This window comes from Pyxicephalus adspersus, chromosome 2, assembly GCF_032062135.1.
Source record: "Pyxicephalus adspersus chromosome 2, UCB_Pads_2.0, whole genome shotgun sequence".
Lineage (NCBI taxonomy): Eukaryota > Metazoa > Chordata > Amphibia > Anura > Pyxicephalidae > Pyxicephalus > Pyxicephalus adspersus.
In genome coordinates, this window is record NC_092859.1 from 47,283,580 (window position 1) to 47,307,681 (window position 24,102).

The window sequence follows — 24,102 nt, forward strand, 5'->3', positions numbered from 1 at the left end:
AAGGGACGAATTTTATAAGCCATAAGGATAATTGAATATAAACAGTGTATATAGGAAATGTGGTATACACAATACCTGTGTTATGGGCAAAATGTGCTTGCACACTGTGCTACATATTATTTCCGCTAATTTCTTAATGCAGCCAGTGGGAGAGTCAATCATGTGTAACACCCAAAGAAGGAAGAACAAAAGATGCCACGCTACATTGCCTAGCACCCCTACATTACAGGAAAACCATGTGTCTGCATGAACAGGCAAAACTAGCAGTCATGGGTAGTAGGCGCTGAGCAAATGTAATCTCTCTATGTTAAAAGGAAATTAGAAGTCATGAAAGGTCATGTAGCTGCACATCTACATGCAGGCACCACTATACAATGTGTTGTTTAATTTCAAAAGTTCCAAAAGGTAATAGTTAAGGTAATTCTCACTCTCAAAACACTTTCTACACAATTATTTGAAAATATTAAATTATCACAAAAGAAGTATATGGGATGCCCATTGCGGCAAAAAATGCAGGAAAAAGATACAATGATCTAACCTTGCTGCTGTGTTTGGATTTGTATATGGGAAAGGATAGCATGGATGTAAATCTTATAACCTGCTATGACGGTAGTTCCATCATCAAACAGGACTAACAGTTGTGAGTTAAGGGTGGGGGCTGTCCATGAACATTTTATTTTATAATATGTGCTACAATCCCAAAATAATTCAGGCTTTAGGACCTAAACAGGAAGGAGTTAAATGTTGGGTTCTTTTGTTTGGTTACATGGAGGTAATCGTCATGCAGTTGATTAATGGTTTTGTGTAAAATTGTCTTTGTGACATATGCAATGTAGAGAAGTAGATATATACCTACAATTTCCTTGCTGTGCTCAGATATTTACAATGTCTGAGACTGCAGTAGTTAACTTCCAGTATAGGATTTTGACCTGTCCACAGTACATGAAAAGAAGATGCCCACAGGGACCTGTGAGCTATTCATAGATTCGTCTATTGTCAGAATGAATCAAAGTTCAGAGGATCCTCCAAGAGTATACACAGTGAGATGAATTATAGAAGTATCGAAGTGTCCTTCGAAGTACAGCTGTTAAGTGCTCCATTGCCTTTAGAGACAGCAAAACACATGAATGAGCATGATATTTTCCTTTTTCAGGTCTATGTAGCTCCTTTGGGAAAATAACCAAGAAAAGCTGCATTATAAATGGGGAACTGTAAACAGCAGCCAGAAATAGACCAACATTACCTCGTCCATGGCATTTTCACAAGCTATGTTTAGTTCCACTTTTGGGGTTATCTTGTATTAAATGTTTAAAGCGTAATGCCTTATACTGTATTCCTTTGTCAACTTTTTAATATGTGGTTTTCTCGTTTATCCTTATTGGCTTTCCATCTGTGAATCCTAAAGGGACAGGTAAGCAGATTTATTATATATAATGTTAGTAATACACTGTACTTAACGTGAACATACTTATGTTTTCTGGCCAAGTGGGAAAAAGCAACAGGTTTACTTTAAGAGGAACTGAATTTGGGTAGTTCTGGAAAAAAAAAAGCATGGGATCAAGGACTAGTTCCCAGAACTGCTTATAGACCCCATACGGCCTATCTTTTCCACATTACTGACTTACCATTTCTTGTTCCGAACAGAGTTTTCAGATGGAGACATATCGGTAGATGCAAAGTTTGCTTTTTCATGTCAGAGCCTCCAGAAGGGTGACAGTGAGGAGCACAGAAGTGACATTTTCAGGGTACTGCTTAGGCAAGACTAGCGTCTTAAAATGTTTCCTATAACATAGCAAATCTTCATTATATTGGCCTGATTTATTAATGCGTTCCAAAGCTGGAGAGGATACATTTTTATCAGTGAAGCTGGGTAATCCAGCAAACCTGGAATGGATTTATTTAAGTCATTTTCTATTTGTTAGCAAATGTTTTCAATCCTGGAACAGATCCATTCTAGGTTTTTTGGATCACCCAGGTTCACTGATAAAAGTGTATCATCTCCAGCCTTGTAGAGCTTTAAAAAATCAGGCCCTATGTTCCACCTTAAATTCTACCATCCCTAGCAGCACATACCTACCTTCTCCTGCTGTCTTATAGTGTAGAAAAGGCACTATAAGACTCAAAGCTTACCTATGCAGATAACATCCTTAGAAATATACAGACTTGGCTTCTCAGTTTTGTGGGGAAGCATAACTTAAGTTTCGTCATTCTAAAGCTACGTACACACTTCCAATTATTATCGTCGGAAAACGAACGACGAACGTTCCTGCACGATATATATGAACGATCGTATAGCACCGATACTGCACATAGAGGTAACGACACGATCGTTCGTAGATATTGTACACACAATAGATACGATCGTTTAAGCGATAGAGGAACTATGTGCACGACAGGAAAGTGAACGGACGTTCGTTCATCACGCATGCTCTGAACATGGACGATCAACGAACGACCGTACACACGAACGATGTTCAACGATCGTCGTCCAATCCGATCCGCCGGTCCGGTCGTTCGTTTCCAGCGACTTTCCTCGTTCGTCGGCGTCGTTGGTTACTTTTTTACGAACGATTTTTTGCCCAATCGATCGTTCGTCGTTCGATTGGAACGATAAAAATTGGAAGTGTGTACGCACCTTTAGACCTAGTTGACCAGTGGTTCCAGTGGGGCTTTGACGACCTCCAAGCCTTGAATTCTTTGCTTCCTTTGTTTTACATTGGAACACTGTGTAAATCATTGAGGATGTGAGCCTGGGGCTGTGTAGTGTTGTAAACTTTTAGAAACATTATATTTGCTGCTATTGCTTACGTCTCTTTTTTTTAAATTGTCAGCGGTCTGGCTGTCACAATGACCATAATGGCTTCACTTCTTACGGAGTCACCAAACTAGAAATAGTATTGACTTTCTAATCACTAATTCATCTTAAAAATTAAAATGATATTGAAGTCAGAGACAGTGAGGCACTTTGTATTCTTAGAAGGTGAGGAATAACAGATTCCCTTACTACAGGTTCCATCCTAGTAATTAGAAAGCATCTGAACTGATTAAAAAGTTCTCTGAAAAATGCAAATGCACTCTATTTTGTGAAAAATCCCTATAACTGATTCTATTTACACAAGGTATACAATGTGTTTCCTAACATATACTTAGCAAAGATGTATAGTCATATTGATATGGACACAAAGTTATTAAAACATCATTATATATTAGAAATATACATTTGATCCTTTTTAACCTTTTAAATAAATGTTGATATAAGTGAAATAAAGGAGTTCAAGTGTACAGAAAGAAAGGTAAAACTCCACTGACATCAATAAATTACTATTGTACTTTTGTACATGTTCTTTATCATTCTTCAAACTTACTCTTAGATGTCTGCTATTATTTATGTTTGGCTATGTTTATTTTAGGTGTATCCTTCATTAAGTTAATATTATATATTCATATATGCAAATTAAAAAAAACATTTGCATGTTGTGATTTTGTTTTTGGACTAAAACCTATTTCCAGGATGGAAAACCCCTAGACTAGGGAAGTCTTCTTCTTTTACCAGTCAACCATTACAAAACTTACTTGTACTTCTTTATTCAGTCCTAGTATTCATCCTTTGTAGACTATACCATCATAAACATGTAGTCCTCTCTAAAAGTGATTTTGTGTATTTCTATGTAATAATAAAATGTTACCCTGAATCTCATCTTTCCTAGGATACTACAAAAAAAAAATGAAATGCGTTTATTTAGCATTGTTGAGAGCAGTGACATTGCTGAATGACAAATTAAGAGGGATTTATAAGGGGTTTTAGCTTCCCCCACTCAACAGTCTAGCTTTTCTTCTTTATTTGTGTCACATATTAGCTCATGGCATCTACCCTTGGCTATATTACAAATGTGTTTTTCTTGCTGATGAGTCATGGAAGTAATACCAATGATGCAAACTTGAACTTTATGTAGCTATAAAAATACTGCACAACTGCAGTACAAAAAAATTGAACTCTTACTTAACTGATAATCATATTTTACTGCTTCCAAGAATATTCTGATTGTTTGAAGTTGATTTGGAATTATCCACATACTTCATCATACATTCTAAATAGCTATAAGAAGGTAGCATCAAAAATTAGTATATGTCATGTCTGAATAAATTGCTGACAGGGACCACAAAAATAACAGCAGGAGGTAGGTTAAACCACTGAACTATCCAGGTAGTGAGCCTAAACAGTCCTGGGTGTATGGTGATAGGAAATGCAGCAATCTGCTTATAAATATATAGAGGGTATAGTCTTTAGTTCTGAATACCAGTTAGAAACTATCATTATAAATTATGTCCTAGCCACCATGTTTGTTCTATCCTCATTTCCATCTTGTAGATCACACTTTAGGAAATTTCTGCTTTCTCTGTTGTCACCCAGTAAACCATAACTTACCCAGATGTAACTTTAACTAACTCTGCCTTTTGTTTTTTAAACTTTTGCAAAACCAAAAAATAACCAAAAGCAACCAGGCAGTAATTAGCACAGTATAGTTAGACCTAGCAGTTTAATATTGGCTTCTGGACTTCAAGTGGAAGTGTGGTCTATAGACTCTGCCCTAGGTAGGTCTGCCATGCTAACTCTCCAAAAAAATGTGGTGGGTGACTGTAGTCTGGAGTATGTGAGGTAGCAAGAATATTACTTCTTTGTGTTGACAAGCATCGGAAGTGAAGTATCAACTAGAATAGATTCACTAGATTTAGCAAAATTAGACTCAACCAGTTTTACTTTTAGGTTGTACAAAATAAAATATAAAAAAATCAAAGAAAAAGGAACTTGACTTTGCAGGTATGCTGTAAAAAGTGAAAAAGGGGTGATCTTAACCTCTCCAACACTTTTCACATGAACATGGTTATTTAAAATACTCTAAAATACCACTAAAGTAGGTATCTTTCTTCTGTTTTAGAGACTTTGCTTTTGTAGCTAATGACAAGGATACCTGCATGCTGAAGTGTCATGTATTCCGTTGTGATGTCCCAGCTAAAGCCATTGCCAGTGCGCTCCATGACATGTGTTCTAAGGTATGAAGTCTCTGAGCCAAAAAATATAAAAACAGGTAAAATAGATCAGCTTGATGTACAAAAATTCATATCAAATTGTGTGTGTGATTTTAAACCTTTTTTTATATATTTTAAACCTGATTTTATATATAGATAGATAGATAGATAGATAGATAGATAGATAGATAGAGAGATATTTAGCCTATACATACATACTTTGTGCTACACATTCAGCAAAAAAATGTATGAATCTTATGTGTGTATTTTGAGTGAAAACGTTAAAAATAGACCACAATGTGTTCACTTTGTGACTAATATAATAACAGTTGACTATAAAGAAACAGAGTAATGGTCTCATTAGCTCCCTCCAGTGGCTAATGAATGGAAAACTTAATGCAAGAAGAAGGTGAAGAGAAAACATATTGAAATGACCTAAAGCTAACTTCTGAAATAATAATTTATGACTGGCAGCTAAAGGCTTACTTGTTATTAATGCAATCATTTAGGAGTAGGTGGCCATTAGTTGGAAGATTCATCCCCTAGTTTCTTTTTTCTCTTATGGACCCTTTTACATAGGTGATGTAAAGTCTTTTTTTTTGTTTAATAAAAGTAATCATTGTTACTATGATCATGAAAAGCTAGCCCCATGGCTGTCATGCTGTAGCAATTGTCATAAAGCTTTCTTAGTCAATTACCTTAAACTCCTAACCTGCACCATTGCTCTGGATCAGATTAAACTATTGAAGCTATTGGATCAACATGACAACTGTTGGGAACATAATACTACATAATTGTTTTACCTATGCGTTGATGTCATACTGACCTTCTTGCTTTAATAATTTAGTTTACTGACCCTGAACATGTTTGCAGATAACATATTTGCAGGCTCAGCACATTTCTTGATTTGTATTCTTGTTCCAGGTCAGTAAAGCTCCATTCACACTATGTATGGTTCAGTGTGGTACTGTGGTTTTCCCTACATATCTGGTCTCGGCCAGAAATGGCCTTTTTTATTATTAGAAGGTCACTTATAAGATTTATTTACATTAGCCAAACCTATAAATCTTTCTATCAAGTGTATCCTCATAATGGTGCTGATTGTAGGCTCAGGTAGGTTTTCTTCATATCTTTTAGTTTTGTCCTTAAAACGAGCCTTTCTGGCAGGCCTTGTCTTGCAACTCATCTCCACTCATGTTAGCCCTGCAATATATATCTTTGCTTTTTAGGAGTGCTAAAAGCCTTGGCCCCTAATCTAGCTGGAGGTTAAGAGAGGTAGGTGATGGTAGTCCCCTGGGAGATCAAACAGGTCAAGGGACACTCCTTTAAAAGTATGTCAAAAATAGAGAGAGACAGAGGGGGTTTTATGTGGTCAAAGGTATTTATTATCTGTGATTGTTCGCTTCCGGTACATTAGTATTTACATTGTGGATACAGTGATCAACAAAAACTAAGATACAAACATATAGAAAGTATGTATACAATCACATTAAACACAACTTACAGTAACATATTGCTTGAACAGCATGGTAAAGTATTGAATGTTCACCTATATACATTATGAACAAAATGATTGGTGCAACTAGACAGAAAAGCTTCTAGTGTAAGTTAGCTTTCAAGCTCAAATCAATCAGGAAAGAAGGTCTCTTTAACCCGTACGCGTTCCACCTCTTACGGCTTCTTCAGGGTTAATGGAGAGGCCATGAGCGTAATATCTTCATAAGAAATTACCCAAAACCAGGTAATCCATGCTCTAGAGGGAACAGAAGAGTCCAAATGGAGGAATAATTGTTAGAGGCAGTGGTTAGGGTTAAATTGTACACCCAATTCCACCGTATGAAAGTAACTCAGGATGTCCCTTTTGTCTCAATGATATTGTGATACAGCATCCTGTGGGAAAGATTGAAGATGTTGAGGAGCAGAGCAGCAGCTATTGGTATCACTTGAGACTGCTACAGTCCACCAATAGCTCCTGCTCTGCTCTTCACAAATGGCAGACTTATATTTCTCTTATGATGAATTTACTTTAACTTTTTTCTTTTAAAAAAAGAATATTTGTTTAACATTTGAGTGCTGTAATATGCAAAATAAAGATTAGACCTGTTTCCTACTATGTCTCTGCAATGTATTTATGTAACGTTGGGTTGGTATGCATTGCATTGGGGCTTAATTTGCTGCCCCCACACAAAAAAGTGGATGCTGCTCCCTTACAAGTACAATGCACAGCAACACTTGTGCATTGCATTAAAAAATGCATTTCAGCTTAAAAATATGTGTGTTAACACAACACAATAGTAGGAACAGACCCTCAATGATGGGTAAGTATTTATATAGCTAATGCATAAGTTTATATACCCTAGGGACACTTTCTGGTTGTATTGTGAATTAAATTACTATTAGCATATCCCAATATGGCATTTGGAGGTGTGCAAACCTTTGTTTTCTGAAAATATTTGTATACCATCCCTGTAAACTGTTTAAATATTTGTGTTTAAAGTATAGTAGAGATATACAATTTTAAAGTTCAATGTCATTCTGTCTTTACAGATCATGGCGGAAAGAGCTGTGGCCAATCACACAATCACTCGTTCCGTTACCTTAGAGACAATTTCACCTGAAGACTTACCAGTGCAAGGTTGGGAAATAATTAAAATGCTCATAGAAAATATCTGCATTGTAAGCAGGGCAAAACAGTTTCACTATCTATAGCACAACTTACAGGTGTAAGCACCGAATATTTTTCAATGCTTAGTCCAGTATATTGGTGACATTTGTTACTAGTTTGAGCTAAAAAGTTTTAAAAGGGTTTTGTACCTTTATTTTCCCAATTTCCCCATTGGCCTGCTGACCTAAATAACTGGGAACAAAAAATAGTGGATCCCCAAATCTTGATATCTAGGTTTCTTGATATCTATTCCTGAAGAAAAAACAGGATGCAGACACCAGTAAGAACCCTTTCTAACTCTGACCAAACTAGAAAAAGTTTTGTCTAGAGCCCCCTTTTAGCCAAGGTAAACATGGCATAGGAAGATTCTTTAGATTCTTTAGGGTTACATGCTAATGGTATTTGTATGTGAACTGCATGTTCTTCGTTAAGCCCACTTAAAAATGTTTTATCTTAGTACAAACTTAAGTTAATGTTAGAAAACAAATGTGTTATTCCCTCTTATTAGGACTGGAAAGATGCCCAACGTTAATGAGCGAACATTTGCTTCAGCTTCACACTTTGTAACACAAACAGATGGACATTTTATTTCATGTGTCTCAATTTCATATATTCATCTTCATGCAGTTGCCTATAATGCCATAATGGAAAAATATATTAATGTAATAATGTTTCCAATGTTTGGAGGGAGCTACATTTATGCCAGTGATTTTGACAGTGTGGACCACTGGCAGCTAAAATATGGAAGAATGCAGAATGTTACAATACAATGCAAGCATAAATTAACTTTGTTGTTTTTTATGCCATTCAAAGTTAGATCTGCTACCAAAAACAAAGGGGTCTATTTATAGAGCAGCAAATTTGACAATTACACATTTGAAACATTCCCATATACTTCTAGGTCCATGTCTTTTAGTGGCAGTGATTGATTCTCCACCAGGGAATGTTTTGGTGATTGACAGATGTACTACTTTATAATCTTATTAGATCCCAGACTTTGCATCTGGTAAGAAATGTAGGAATATAGATGTAATAAAGCTTTGCCATGTGATTATGGGTGCAGGGTGCAACTACATCTTCATCAATGTCTCTAGCAACAGCAATGAGTGAATAGGCAGGTTATACCCGGATTCTACTGCTTCTCCTCAATATGATCAGAAAAAAGAAATGTTTTTAAACATCCCTTTTACCTTTAATCTGAAACTAAACAATACCTGCATCTCTCTGCAATTTTGCCCAGTGTTAATTGTCAATTTTTGCTGCAGAAAGACTTTGATATTTATATCAGTTACCATGACCATTGGATTATTGCCATCCAATCTTTTTTAATCTGAAGCTGTCAATTAAAAAATTTATAGCAGAACACCAATTGCAGAGGGGGATTTTGAAAGACAGTGTTTGAGGTTAAATCTATTACCTGAGATAAGTATCAGACCAGGTTAACCATATCTTGACTCAGATCCAGCGGCTGCAAAGGAGACCAGGATGTGCCCGGCATCCTATACTTACTTGCATATGACAGGTAAAGCTGGAAATCAGGCAAGTAAGTATGTTTTATTGCAGGGGACATCACTCTTTCTGCAATGAAGACCTACTTGATCACAAAGTGGAACTCTTCTTTTGGGATTCTTTTTCTGATTGCCACCTAGTCAAAATGCCTGACTGTATGGTCAGAAAGGCTTGGACACAAGCACTATGCATGTCTGTACATACAATCTGTCTCCTAAGGAAGGAGCACTAAAGCACCTACCTATCTACAGTCAGTCCCACACCTGTTCAGGGATCCTTCCACTTCAAAGATAGGCTCTAGTCCTGTTACTATCCACATCCTTACACAGCCGAAACCCATCAATCTGTCACACTTTCTAAAAGAATGTTTTTTGTTTTTTTTTAAAAGCTAAATTTATAGACTCATGTTTTATATGTTTTCATTTTTTATATATGTCTTAATATTTGGTTTGTTCATGTTTACAGAGCATGAACAAGCCTAATAACATTGGGTTTCTAGCCTTTCACTCTTCACCTGCTGGTTGTATGTAATGCATATGAAATATTCCGATACAGTATATAATACCCTAACTGAAAAGAAATAAAAATAACATTATGTTAATACTGAACATAATGAATAAATAAAGAAAAAAATATACATTTACTTTAAACTTGTGGATGGTTTATAGACTTTTTAGACTTTATAGAGTAGAATAGAAGCAGTCATACAAGGACATACAACAGCCCATCCTCTTATGAACTCATGGTAGATATAAAGCTCAGACGTGGCGCTAATCCATCAATTAATCGGCATATTGTCATACATAGGCCCTTTGGATGTGTTTTTAGCAAACAATTCAACTACTGAAATGTTAAAAACTCCTCAATGGTCAGAGAACCTTTGTCATATCATCAGCAGAAATGTATCACATTTCTGTAGCCATAATATATTTCACATATAAAACAAAGCCTTTGACTAAGATATATTTCTCACTATTTTCAGCAAAGTATTTGTCTTTATTTGAACAAAAAGAACTCAGAAAGCTAAAAAATGCCCTGATGGAAAAGTAAAATATAGTAATGAACACCCTTTGCTGTCTTTCCACAATGATAGTCAGAATAAACCGTTGTTTAGTTAATGGATGACAATTTCACATACTTTTGTTTGTTCTAGTTGATATTCTGGATACTGTGCGGGAGTCCATTCAGAAATATGAACTGCTTTTCATTGGCAGCCTTCCCGTCTCAAAACCAATGGGTGAGTTATTATAGAGACTGTGCTGCATCAGCTCCTCCAGGGAGCAACTAATAAATACTTTGTAAACAATGTATTCTTCTATTCTTACCCTCTGCGGTGTAATGCTGTATTATATTTTCCTGTGGAAAGGTCTACAATGTAATTGCAGATGAAAACTTATAAGCTTTTTAAAAGTTAATATGTCCAAATTTAAATGCTGCACTTTAGCCAGATTTAAAACCACACATAATAATACAGTTCTGTATTTTATAATACTGTGTAAAGAAGAAAAAAAAAACAAGTTTTTTTTAAGCAGGTTATCAATTGGAAAAGAAAAAAATCTTCAATAAACTTTGATAAAAATCACCAATTTATTTCACAATAGCATCTAAAGAGCTATATCAGTTAAAAAAATCTAATGTACCCTTGTGATAATAAAAAGATCCTGGCGTGATTGATTCCTGTTCATGGAATTATGACTGCTTCTTCTGAAGCATAATGTCTGAGGAGGAACATGCATTCCTAAATCAAAAACGATCATATACAGGTAAGTCACTTTGAAACCACTTACAATAGTTATAAAAAGAGTACATTAACTTATCTGCTCCAATGACTAGTTAATAGAGGTGGGCAATCCAAAGCCACAGACAGGGATGGAGAGGCTTGGAAAAAATCAGGGAGTCAGATAAGTAGGCAATCTGGCTATATTATCATCTATAAATATGAATATTGTATATATAAATATTGTTCCAAAATGCCTCTCTGCAACTTGATGACCTTCCTTTTTAATAAAGTGACTACTCACAAGCTTGACATTGAGAGCAGGAAGCTTGCAATAAGTAAATACTGGGTAGTTGGATACATGCTATTTGTCCTAATTTCTGATGTTGTCTGGAAAGCCTTGTAATAAATTTAACCTTATTGTCTCCCCTATTCAAAGTGCTGGTCCTAGATTTTACCTATTGGTATGCTTTTTTTAAGATTCTTAATAACCCTTACAGCGTAACCCATGTTGAAAAGCTTTAGCTTCCTTTTCTAAGTCTTCCTCACTGGAACATTTGCAATGTATTCTCAAAACTTATAGTAGTATGCAGTACTCCTCTTTAAGGGGTAAGGTGAGCACTATCTGTGTTCTGTATAGTGTTTTCTGCCAAGGATTTTCAAAACAATCTGGATAATAAAACAGAATTTTGTAACGAAATCTTAGATTTATTATACTCTATAGTAAATTTCAAGGTTTACTTATTTCTCTCAATCATTTCTCCAAAAAAAATTCCAGTAAAATGTTTTCTGCACCTGCATAATAACACATGGCAGAGGTATACATTGCAAGGTTCTCATTTGAAAATAGCTCTCTTTCACAAAAGTTTTGCATATGTGGGAGCACATTGTGTCCCTATTGCAACCCCCTGTATCTGGAGGTTGGAAAGCAATAGAACATTAACACATTCCATGTGAGTATTGCAATAACCTAAGTATGAATTCATTGAATTTCCAAGTAACCTGACTGGCCTCATTCAAAAACATTTGTTTTAATATTTGAATTCCCTTTGGAGTTTGGAGGCCTTATCACAATGTTATTATTGTGGCGTAAAGTTTGTAACTTTTTGTGTATTGGAGGCATATTCTCCCCAATACTGGATTTAGGATTAATACTGAATTTACCATTAAAAGGTTTTTTGTTTTGTTTTGTAGGGAGTATATTGTTTTATAAGATTATATTGCATAAATCGTTGTAAATTGTTAAGGTGTTGATGTTTTTTATTGTATTGTTGTACTTTTATATTCTTTGTGTTTCTAGGTAACTGCACATATTGGGCCTGATTTATTAAAGCTCTCCAAGATTGGAGAGGGTACACTTTCATCAGTTATTCTGGGTGATCCAGCAAACCTGGAATGGATCTGGTCCAGGACTAAAAACATTTGCTAAAAAACCAAATGACTTTTTAGAAATCCATTACAGGTTTGCTGGAACACCCAGCTTCACTGATGAAAGTGTATGATCTCCAGTCTTGGAAAGCTTTATTAAATCAGGTGAATTGGGCCAGATTTATTAAAGCCCTCCAAGGTTGGAGAGGATACACTTTTATCAGTGAACCTAAGTGATCCAAAAAACCTGGAATGAATCTGATCCAGGGTGGAAAACGTTTGCTAACAAATAGAAAATTACTTTAAAAAATCTATTCCAAGTTTGCTTGATCACCCATGTTCACTGATAAACGTGTATCCTCTCCAACCTTGGAGATCTGTATTAAAGACCCATTGTGTTTTGGTTACTATATTATATATATACTATACTTTAGATGCTTGCAGGGGGGCACAAATCCATGCCCATCACACTGTGTGTATGTGGTGGTCGTGGTTTACTTCTCTTTTACCTGTGGTACATATCCTATTTGGTTAGGATTAGTTGCAGCTTCTAGCATCCTAGAAACCAAGGTCATACCAAGGTCTTTTTCATGTCACAGGTGTACATAGTATCACATAGTGATTTTTTAATTTATATTCTGTGGATGCAGTTCTGAAATAAATTAGTGTTTTTTTTTGTCTATTGTAGATTATTTGTTTTCCAACTGAATTTACCAATGCCTAAATTACCCCTTGTTTTTATTTTCTTTATTTACAATGTTATTGCCTTTAGGGTGTGGCACAAAATGGGTACCAATAGAGAGTACCTCTTTATGATATGTTATATACTTTACTAAATATATATTTTTAAATGTAAGCTGCATAGGTATCTAAGGCTTAGGCTACATGGACTGTTTCCCCAGCGTTCAACCTGAGGCTTTTAAAGCCCATGTTTGAAATCCCCATGCATTCCAATAGGCTAATCTACACCAGGACTTTTCCTTCAGGCACGCTTATGAGCATTATCCTAAACGTTGCTTGCAGGGGTACATAAAACCCCTTACTTGTATGTGTTTGTGTAACTAAAATCACAGAGCACTGAAGGTGAATGGAGAGCCTTGCCCCCATTTAACCCCTAGTGCCGGGGGATCCCTCACTGTCAGGAGGAGTCCCACGGCTGTGCTCATGTCATGATTGCAGCCGTGGGAATCATCCTTTCATTGGGATAACCTGTAAAAAAAAAGTTTAGGTACACAAACACACACACATTTAATAAAATACTTTAACATTAAAGACTCGTCCAATTTTTTACACATATTTTAACACTTTCAGGGAATGAGTAAGGAGTTTTATGTACCCCTGTACTCATTCCCTGAAAAGGTTAAAAGGTAAAATTTTTTAAACGCTTATGTAAAATTGCAGCATTTTGCGGTAAAACGCGTCATAGGCGTTTATAAAATTTTTTTAGCATATTAAAGTCAAGCTTTAAAAAGATTTATATACGTTTTTATAACCGTCCATGTAGACCCAGTCTAAGGTCTTATGGGCATTGTCCTCTGTTGCAGTCCATTACGGCATAGCTCAGAGTGAGAGATGAAGAAAAACACAAGTAGCCAATCAGTTCATGTGCTGAAAAGGATAATGGTAGGAGGAGAAATTAGAGTAACAGCACTATGGGCAGAACCTTTAAATGCAATAGTGTAATGTAAATGTTTTACAGGACAGCCTATCCACCCAAATATAGGATGCCAATACCTAAGCAGCAGTACTGTTACTTAAGACTAAAAAGGGGTTTATTAAAACAGATTAACATTAAGTTTGTGTGTGTAATCGCATAATCCTACTTTACCTTTTTAGTTAATATTTGTTTAGCTGAGGAGAGATAAAAGAATGTTTTAGATATTTTTATTTCTTAGCCCTGAAAATAATAAAATACAAAAGTACTGTAAATGCACACTTTGTAAAGCCTGAGTGGCCTCTAACTACTGGTGTAAAAGGATGTATTGAGCCATTCTGCGTATCAGACACCATGTTGTCTTGCATTGATCCAAGCATTGTCTTCATTCAGGCCTTCCAATCCTTTTTATTTGATCCAAGCATTGTCTTCATTCAGGCCTTCCAATCCTTTTTATTTGATCCAAGCATTGTCTTCATTCAGGCCTTCCAATCCTTTTTATTTGATCCAAGCATTGTCTTCATTCAGGCCTTCCAATCCTTTTTATTTGATCCAAGCATTGTCTTCATTCAGGCCTTCCAATCCTTTTTATTTCAATTGATTGTGATGGTGGATAGTGATAGCATGGTATCCTGGACAGTGGCTGAATCCCTGGATCTTCTCCATTGTCTATCAGCCATTTGAGCAAACCTTCATTTATAAAAACTTGGTGTAAGTTTTTAAGAATGCAAAATGTATTTAAAAGTCTGAGAAGTCCATAATGCTTCAGACAACACTTGCAAATAGTAGGGGAGTGCAGTCAGATAGACTGAATTAAGGTCATATGAGAGGTTTCCTCCCCTACGGACACATTCATCCTTAATTTTTGGTGCTTAAAATGTAAAATGCATCTATGAAGCACACAACTGCTTTATAAATGTGCCAGGTTTTTTTCTATGCAGGTATGGAAGTACTGAATGATTCTATAGAAAACATGATCAGCACTACACTCAGGGAACATTGGACAGCTGCTGTAATTGAAGTGACTGACACATCTGTGACTGTACACCGGAGAGAGGTAATTCAGTTTAGCATTTATGTTTTTTTATATACAGTGGAAATAATAATAAGTGTAAACACCCCTGGTAATGCTAGATTTTTGTCGTGAAAAATGAGACCACAAAAAATCATTTCAATACTTTTCCCAACTTTAATGTGATCTATAACTTGTACAATTTAATTGAAAAACAAACAAATCGGTTAGGGAAAAAATATAAGGAATATTAAAATTACAATAAGCTGGTTACATAAATGTGCAAACCCTTAAACCTTTACTTTAGAGGCACCCTTTGATTTAATTACAACATTCAGTCTTCTTGGGTAGGAGTCTATCATCATAGCTTAGCAATTTTTTGCCCACATTTTTTGTAAAAATACTCCAAGTCTGTCAGATTGCAAAGGCATCGCTTGTGCACAGGCCTGTTAAGGTCCCCTCACATATATTCTATTGAATTTAGGTGTGGGCTCATTCCAAAACTTTCATTTTCTTCTCGTGAAGCCATTTTTTAATTGATTTGGATGTATGCTTGGGGTCATTGTCATGATGAAAGGTGAAATTCTTCTTCACCTTCATCTTTCTAGCAGAAGATTGAAGGTTTTGCGCCAAAAGTGAACTGTGTATAATTTCCTCCACCTTGACTAAAGCACCAGTTCCAGCTGAAATAAACAATCCTAAAGCACTATACCACCACCATGCTTCAATACAAAATGTTGTTTTTGCCCCAAATGTACCTTTTGAAATTGTGGCCAAAACAATTAACCTTTTAAAAGAAGTACAACTAAATTTCATCATAATATTTTCTTGATATTATACAGCAGTAATGAGAACAGAATCTTAATGTTATACAGCAGTAATTAGAACAGAGTCCTAATATTATAAAGCAGTAATGAGAACAGAACCTTAGAGTCACATGAGTCAGCACCTTTAAGAAATTCCTCCTCCTACTCTACCAAGCGTAATTCTATCAAATAAATTAATTTGTAATTGGAATGTTTTCAAGATTGTGGTGAAAGAGAATAATGAAGTTGCACTGCAGATGTCTGCATTGCTTGTATAACATTAACATAATTCTGAGTTTATTGAATGTTCCTCGGCTTGTTCTGAATACTGTATCACGTTTATTAATTTAAAATGAGTGATTTTTCTACAGTCATGTAAAAAAGTCAGTACACCTTATAAAAAATTTTGACTTCTTCAAGATATTTAAACAAGAAAATCCTTGATCTTCATTAGAATCTTAAATAACCCCAAAAATGACTTCAGGTTCCTTGCAGTTGGAGTCTATAACCACCTGCCTAATTCACCAATGTTTAAAGTGGGACCTAAAGCGGAACTAAACTAAAAATAAAAATATCACACACCATTAATCCCACGAACCCGTCGATCCATGAAGGGTTTCTTTGATTGGGTCCCATGTCCTCATGGTATCCTTCTTCAGCCCGGCGCAGCCATTTTCTTTAGTCACCTTCCTTCTTCTTCGTACATCACCCGATCTCACACTGTGCAGGAGATCGGGTGACGTAAATGAGGGATAAAAGAGTGCTGCTCGTGCAGTTTAAGCTGTGATTTGTCAAACGAATGCATTATAGGAAGTGCCACTAGGTGCAGGGCAGCCCCAGCTAAATTAATTTTTTGCTGGGGCTGATCTGAAGCCTAAATTTGAGCTGTTAAAGTAGTTGTGGGTGTAGAATTGGGGTTTTTTTTAGGCCCTAGAGCATATATGAAGTTAAAATGTAACTGAGGGACAGGAGCTGGCAAATAAGTAGCACAGCTAATCCTACTCTTTACCTTTACTGTATAATTTTTTGTTTTACCATCTGTTTTACCTTTCTACCAACAGAACTGAAAGGGATAGTTGGTAAGTTCAGTTTCCACTACCTCTGCAGTCTTGCAGCCTTAAAAATATTATTTAGAGCAGTGGTCCCCAACCTTTTCTAGCTTGCGGACCACTAAATGCATGGTCTCCGTACTGCGCATGCGCGGGGGAGCCGTGTGTAACTCAAAGGGGAAGAAACTTCCTCCAGAGTGAGGTCATGATGCCAGAAACAACCCACTCTCCCATCGCTGGTCTAAGCCTGTGATGGGAAAGTGAGTGGATTGTGTCCACTGTCCGCAGCCTGCGATCTTTACAGGTCCCTTTCCATTAGGGCCAGAGCTGCAGACTATATCGCCTGTACAGATTGCAGGCTCTGGGGGTTGGGGATCTCTGATTTAGGGGACTGCTGGAATAACAATATTCTCCTATTTGACTGTTAGCAAAGGCATAATCTATAGGGTTTTTTTTATATATTATACTAATATGGTAACAGCTGTAAATTGTAATTTTTCAGGTAGCTGAAGAAGAGCCTGTCTGGCAATGCTCAGTTCGGTATGTGACATTTATGGGTATTGGTAAAGATCCACGTACATTTGCAATAATCGTGGATATAGGCAAGCAGAGTTTCCAGTGTACAGTATTTTGGTGTGAGCCAGATGCGGGACATGTCTCTGAGGCCGTACAAGCTGCATGTATGGTAAGTGCTGTTCAGATGTCATGGAAAGATTACTGACACTTGCCTATAATCTTTATTTTAAAGAAAAAAGACTCCGACTAGTCATTTAAAAAATATTTCTGTAAGATTATACGTGCAAATATGTACACTTATTTGTGTATAGGTTTTTTGCCTGTACAAGTCTTACTTGTGTAGACATTGAAAAGGAGTGAGACTGCTGCTGGGCCCACCTTCTTGGATGTGATGTGAATAGCCCCAACAGATTCAGAGCTGTCATCCAGGTTTCACTATGTAGTATTCCCTTGTACTCCTCCACTACATGAAAAGGTTCTGTATGTAGCAGAGGGGGTGGGGGAGGGAAGGGCTTGGATCAGAAAAAAAGAACAGTTAGAAGAACAGAGGGAGGGAGCTATGCTAGTTAATTCCTTTTGGAGTAGTCAAATTTTCTAGTAAATTCAAGGGCACATTGCAAGTGAAGTTTAAAAAATAAATTATATTAAAAAAAAATAAATTATATTTAAAAAAAACACTCGAAAGGAGGATTTTTTTTGTGTGATTTTTATGAAGTTGGTGACATGGTCTCTTTAAAGTTTAAGTCAAGGACAATGCTGTAGCACTACTTGTCTCTTATCAGTATTGTCACAGTGCATGCCCGCCGTTCATTTGAGGCCTACATTTGCAGTAAAAAAATTACCTTAATTGTTAAAATAATTGAAATTGACTAGTTCCCTAATCATGTGCTTCTTTATTTTTCATCAGGTTCAGTATCAAAAATGTGTGGTAGCATCATCATCACGGATGAAGTCCAAAGGTGGGAATGGCAAATCCCTTCTGAAAATAAAGAGGACTACATCTGTGGACTCTCCAATTTCTCCTTTTAACTTGTCAGGTCATGGCTTTCAGAAAAATGGGGGAACAAGTAAAAGAAGAGGAGTCATGGCTTTCTTTGAAGCATTTAAGCAAAAACATGTCAGGCATACCCAATAGACTAGAAAAGAAATACAGGGAAGATAGCTTTTTTAGTTTTTTTGCCTGTTTTATAGATATTTTAGAAAGTATGTTCTTTCTGTAAATTCAGAACTAACAATTGTTTACTATAACCTAATTCTGGGATAATTCCAGGTGCTGAAATTCTTCTGTGCTATATCTGTAAAGTTACAAGCAGGTAGAAGTGTTTGATGAAAAAATGCAGTATGACACTAAAGATAAATAATTAGCATGGAATTGTATATGCACCCCAGTGATGAGTTACCAATCAGATTGCAGCTTTTGTACAAATAATAATGGATTCTGATATCCAGTCCTTTATGTAAGCTATAATACCATGATCCAATGTGTAGGGTGCTCAAAGAAAACTACTAGGGCAAATGAATAACTTGGTTTTAGGAGGAGCGTGATTAGGATAATCTGTAAGTAAAGTTACACCTACCTCTGAGTTTACCACTGTAATCTTCCTCCCATTGCTTTTTTTGTGCATTAGCTCTAGTGATTAAAATAAATTGACAGACAAACGGTGAAATCAGAAGCAAGAGAGAGAATGCTGAAGAAATTTGGGATTTCACATATTAGCAAGATTACCTATAATCAAAAATATATAGAAGCCTACAAAATGTAACAAGTATAGCTCAATAAGCAACGTATAGTATATATAGCACTCGAAGAATCAATTGGGTACTTCAGTAACCTGAATTCTTTTTGTTTGCTATGAGTTACTGTACTTTGTTTCTTGCACTATTTATTCATAAGAACCTTTATATTCTACGTAGACTAGGGATTGGTACAGTATATATTTTTTTAGTGCTACCGTCTACCAATTTTACAAAACCAAAACAGAATCAATTTGCAGGACTTTAAAGGCTCCAATTATTGGGTATATTGGACATTGTTAAGTTAAAATATGATTTATTGTGTAATTAAGTATTAAAAAGCATGTTGTCTGTTACAGAAACTTTGTACATCCAACCTCACAGTATTTAACACATTCCCAACATAGACATCCTCAGGACTGATGAGACCGGTATATCTGAAATCATATCTGCCAAGTATTAAAAGCAAAAAAAAAAGCCACAACAACTATCACAATCTTTCAAGATAGCAAATCTAAAAGAGGAAGCAGACCAGGCAGAGTCCAGCATCTACAGGACATTTCAGGTTGTATGTAAATTTTTAGGAAGGCCAAATCATAAGGTGACTAGATGTGTTAAATTATCAGGGCTTAAAAAAATGTGTGATATACTCCATAATTAGTGCCTTTACCGTCCTGAAAATGTATTCTATTCATAATATACTGGTTTATTCATAAGCCTAAATGTGCCCTAAACTACCACTGCACAAACCAAACTTTTTTTTCAAAGATCATCCACTTTTCAAAAAAATAAAAAAAATAAAAATATAAGCTTTGCAAGCCTTCTACTAAATTGAAATCCCTACATGTATTCCATGCAGCATAGAGTATTGTATTAGAATTTAAGGATTTTCTGTGTATAGAAAAAATATCCTACTTTGATGCTATACCATCCACGGACTGCCAGCACTGCAGCAAAAGCAGACAGTGCATATTGGGACCAATAGGATGATAATGAGTTGTCATATATAAAGTAGATATAAAATCTATTGAAAGTATGTAGTAAGCTAGGTCATTTAAATGTTTATCCTCACTTTGTGTTCAAGGAATGAACTGCACTGTAAAATATGCTTTAATTGTAAATATTTAATAGCACCACTAGTTTATCAGTGGATCTGTTCTTAATAAATTTGATGCATTGACAAATTAATTTGACAAATGAAATGAATTTCTCATGTCATACATCTGAAGTGAATGTTAATATAATAAAAACACATCTCTTATACAGTACTATCTGTCTGAACATTGATAGAATCTGTCAACCAAAGAATGATGGTTTTTAAAAGACATTGGTGGACATTATTTCTTTTATTTTTGGACAAATGCCCCTGTGAGAGCTCCCAAATCTCCCTAATTCTGCATAGTGTAGGTGGTTTGCTAAAAGTTAACTGCTGGAAAGCATCTGCATACACATTTTAAATACCTTTATGGCAACTGTTGCTAAAATATTTTTTAAGTCAATCTTGTGATTCAAAAAGCACTGTGTGACAGCACAGCCATTACCTGAACCACCACTTCAGCAGCTGGGTAAAAAACACAGCCTTAGCTTGCTGACTGGACACTAGGCAGCAGCAAAATGAAAAGTTATCACTTGTCTCTCCCCGCCTATCACAATGATCCCTGCCACTCCATCTGTAATAGAGCATGTCTGGATTCTAGTAAGCCTACAGTAGCAAAATAAATAAACACAGGTATGTACTTACACTATCTGCATTTATAAATACATTTTAGTAAATACAAATATGCATTTATTTAAAGTGTATGTAAAGTTTCTAACCTAATTTGCTTAGATTCCAGGCAATGCAATAGAAACTTTCCCCCTACCCCAAAAAAGCCACATTTCAGATACCCTATGTGGATCAATTTTACAACATAGTCATGTGACCTCCATTAGAAGTCAGATGTTTGATGAGCTGGGTGGTACTAAACCTTAATACTTCATATAGTATGCATGGCTGTACAGGTATTTCCTCAGACAACCAGGAGATATACCCTTCTCCTTTCTTCAAACATACCTGTCTGTCCGCCATGAAAAATCGGTGAGTATTACGGTGGGATAGGCAGGCCCAACACATTCCCCATCCCAGGGGGCACTGTAAGAAAAACAAAAATATGCTTTACTTTTTTCTGCAGCACAAAACCCATTTCCCTAAACCTAAACATGGGGGGGACATATCTGCTATCCACAATCCTCCCCTGGAGTCCTGTACAATAAATAAATATATATGAAAATGGAATTACTGTTAAGGCTTTTGTTATCACATGATCTTTTTGCTTCCCCAGGCACTTTTATCACTGTTTTCATTTGAAGCTCACCATTAAAACTGTGTTAAACAGATACATAATTTATTCAGATTTTGCAACTTCAAGCCTCTGCACCTACTTTTAATAATAATTCCCGATAAAAGTCATTGTATCCGATTACTGAAGATCATTATGAGATGGCTGTTTTCAGCCTACGTTGGCAGTAACAATGCTACATTTTATGTGGCAGCTTGCCTCGTCAAATTAAAGCTAAGCCTAATGATGCAGAAAAAGCACTTAAATTAATTACTGTAGAAAAAGTATGTATGACAATTCATGTTATTTATTACCTAAAGGAACCTGTTTTACATTTTTAAAGTAGAATTAAAATATCTATTTTCTGCATTTTGACTGGATGCAGTATTGTACCTAGATTATTCTGCTGCATTGACTTCCATGAGCCCCCCACTGACCTTCCATATTCTAAATTACAGGCGGTTCAAATAAGTCTATGCAACTGACTAGATAATACTGAAATATTAAGGGTCTGTGGCTATTGTAATGTAACAATTGCATTTTGCTGCAGAGGATGTGTGTAGGCTATATAGAAATTAAATTACAGTTTCAGTCCACTTGTATGTAGACCAACCTACAGTCCTATACAAAGTAGACAGTAACACAGCCCTTGTAATCCTGGAGCAGTATACCATCATGTATCCATCTCCAATGGACAGGTGGGGGAAGCCAATTGGAGCTCCTGCACAAAGTATGCTTTTCATTGTTTAGTGGAAATCAATCTCTTGTACATGCAAAGCAATTCAACAAGTTTGCTTTCCACCTCCTAAAGCAAGCAAAGGTAAGTTATCCATGCTGCTGATAGGCAGAAGTTCTTCACCTACTGACAAACCTCCCATGTATATCATATGTACAATACACTCAGGCATTCACGCTAATCCCTTATTGATCTAAATTTGAACATCTGTAAAGTGGAAAAATATGTTAGCACAAAGTATAGTAAGTTGTTCTAATTATTCACTAGAGCTGTTAGAAAACTGTCTACACCTGCAGCAACCAAAAGTTTTTATTTTTTATTGAATTTGCTTGGGCAACTGTACCCAATAAAAATAGGTTTGAATTTGTATAGATTTTCATTAGATGTGTTATCATGCTGTTAGTTGGCTAGTTTATAGCTGTGCTTACATTCAGAAGATTGGGGTCTTTCAAATGAATCAGAATCAGTTTGTGTGCACAAAAACATACCTGTTGAAACATATTTGTACATTAAAAAAAAAACTATTCATGCAGCAAATTCAATACAAACATTTTAGAAGTTTAAGAGCAGTGAGGACCTTGGTGGTATAGAATGCCCTCTAAATTGGCTAGGATCCACCCCTATACTGACAATATGTGCTGGAAATGTGGATCGGCTCCTGGTACGTTATTGCAGCACATTCAATACAAACATTTTAGAAGTTTAGGAGCAGTGAGTCCCTCGGTGGAGATGTGGGTCGGCTCCTGGTACGTCATTGCATATCTTTTGGGAGTGCCCTTCTTTGTCTACTTACTGGTCTTCTGTGGCAGACCTTGTCCATAAGCTCAAGGATATATTATTATAATAAGATAAACCCGCTTTGGCGTCACTGCATGTCCCTCATATGTTGAAAAAAGCATACAAAAACTCTTTATTACGACATCTTTTGAATGGTGCAAAGGCATGCATTCCTGTAATGTGGAAGTGTGACAAACCGCCAACCCTTGGCACGGCCTAAGGTGGGTGGCGGATGTCTACCATATCAAAGACCTGATGACAGCTGGGACGGAGCAGACCGATAAATTTATCCAGACCTGGTATTATTGGGTTCAGTTTAGTACATCTGCAGAGTATGGTAGATTGCCGGTGACTCTTCTAGTGAAGAGTGAGTTATTGTGGCTGATTCATCAAGCAAAATCGGAAGCTCGCTCGCGCATTCGTATTCGCGATCCGAAATCGTACGCCGTCGCGCAATTCAGCAACTGAAAGAGCTCGCGGCCGGAGTCCATTAAAAGTCACTGTTCCCCTAAAAAATCATTCTTTCTAATGGCACATATATTACCCTTAGCCCTAAAAAAAAATGTTTGTGCTGTTCAAATGTTTAAAACATGTATGTGCGCCAAGAAAAAAAGCATATTTTATAATCACTTATTTCTTTTCTGTTAGGCAAGAGTTAGCTTAACAGATCCTCCCTAATCGCGCAGCTGAAATCTAATCGCCTTAATTGGCGGATGCGCGACCCCTATTGCCCATTTTGTTATGAAGGCAAGCATCCGGCTTGGCAGTGAGATGCGACTGAACGAGCGCATATGACTCCAGCCCGCAGTAAACCAGCTCGATATAACGGCGCGAAAGTACGTGCGACCAGCGAGCGCGGATTTCATTGATAAATTAGGCCCATTATGTTTGATTGTAAAGACCGAACTGACACATGAAGTTGGGACATCCCTACTTTTCTTCTCTTTTTTTCTTTTTTTCCTTCTGCAAATATTTTTTTATTTATAATATAAATAAAAATATTTATAATATTTCTCTTTTTTTTCTTATTCCATCATTGCATTATCCTAATGTGTCTGTGTTTTTGGCTTGTGTTTTCTCGTGACATTGTTTTCATATTGGTTTTTTGTACATTGTGTAACATGCCATTTAATTGTCATGTAAACCTCAGAATATCTCAATAAAAAATTATTTTCAAAAGTAGCAGTGAGTCCAAGTTTATCTTTCAGTTAGC

At 36.2% G+C, this 24,102-nt stretch overlaps 1 protein-coding gene across 1 annotated transcript in view; it reads left to right on the forward strand.

Annotated features, from left to right (window-relative positions):
* Window positions 1–20,385, forward strand: part of APBB3 (amyloid beta precursor protein binding family B member 3) — a 52,016-nt gene extending 31,631 nt beyond the window's left edge. Inside the window, exons 7-13 of the mRNA XM_072400695.1 lie at window positions 1,406–1,411; window positions 4,938–5,052; window positions 7,576–7,663; window positions 10,356–10,439; window positions 14,883–14,998; window positions 17,311–17,493; window positions 18,232–20,385. Of these exons, the coding sequence (XP_072256796.1) occupies window positions 1,406–1,411; window positions 4,938–5,052; window positions 7,576–7,663; window positions 10,356–10,439; window positions 14,883–14,998; window positions 17,311–17,493; window positions 18,232–18,459 (820 nt within the window). The 3' untranslated portion in view covers window positions 18,460–20,385. The remainder of the gene's footprint in view (window positions 1–1,405; window positions 1,412–4,937; window positions 5,053–7,575; window positions 7,664–10,355; window positions 10,440–14,882; window positions 14,999–17,310; window positions 17,494–18,231) is intronic.
* Window positions 20,386–24,102: the final 3,717 nt, after the last annotated feature.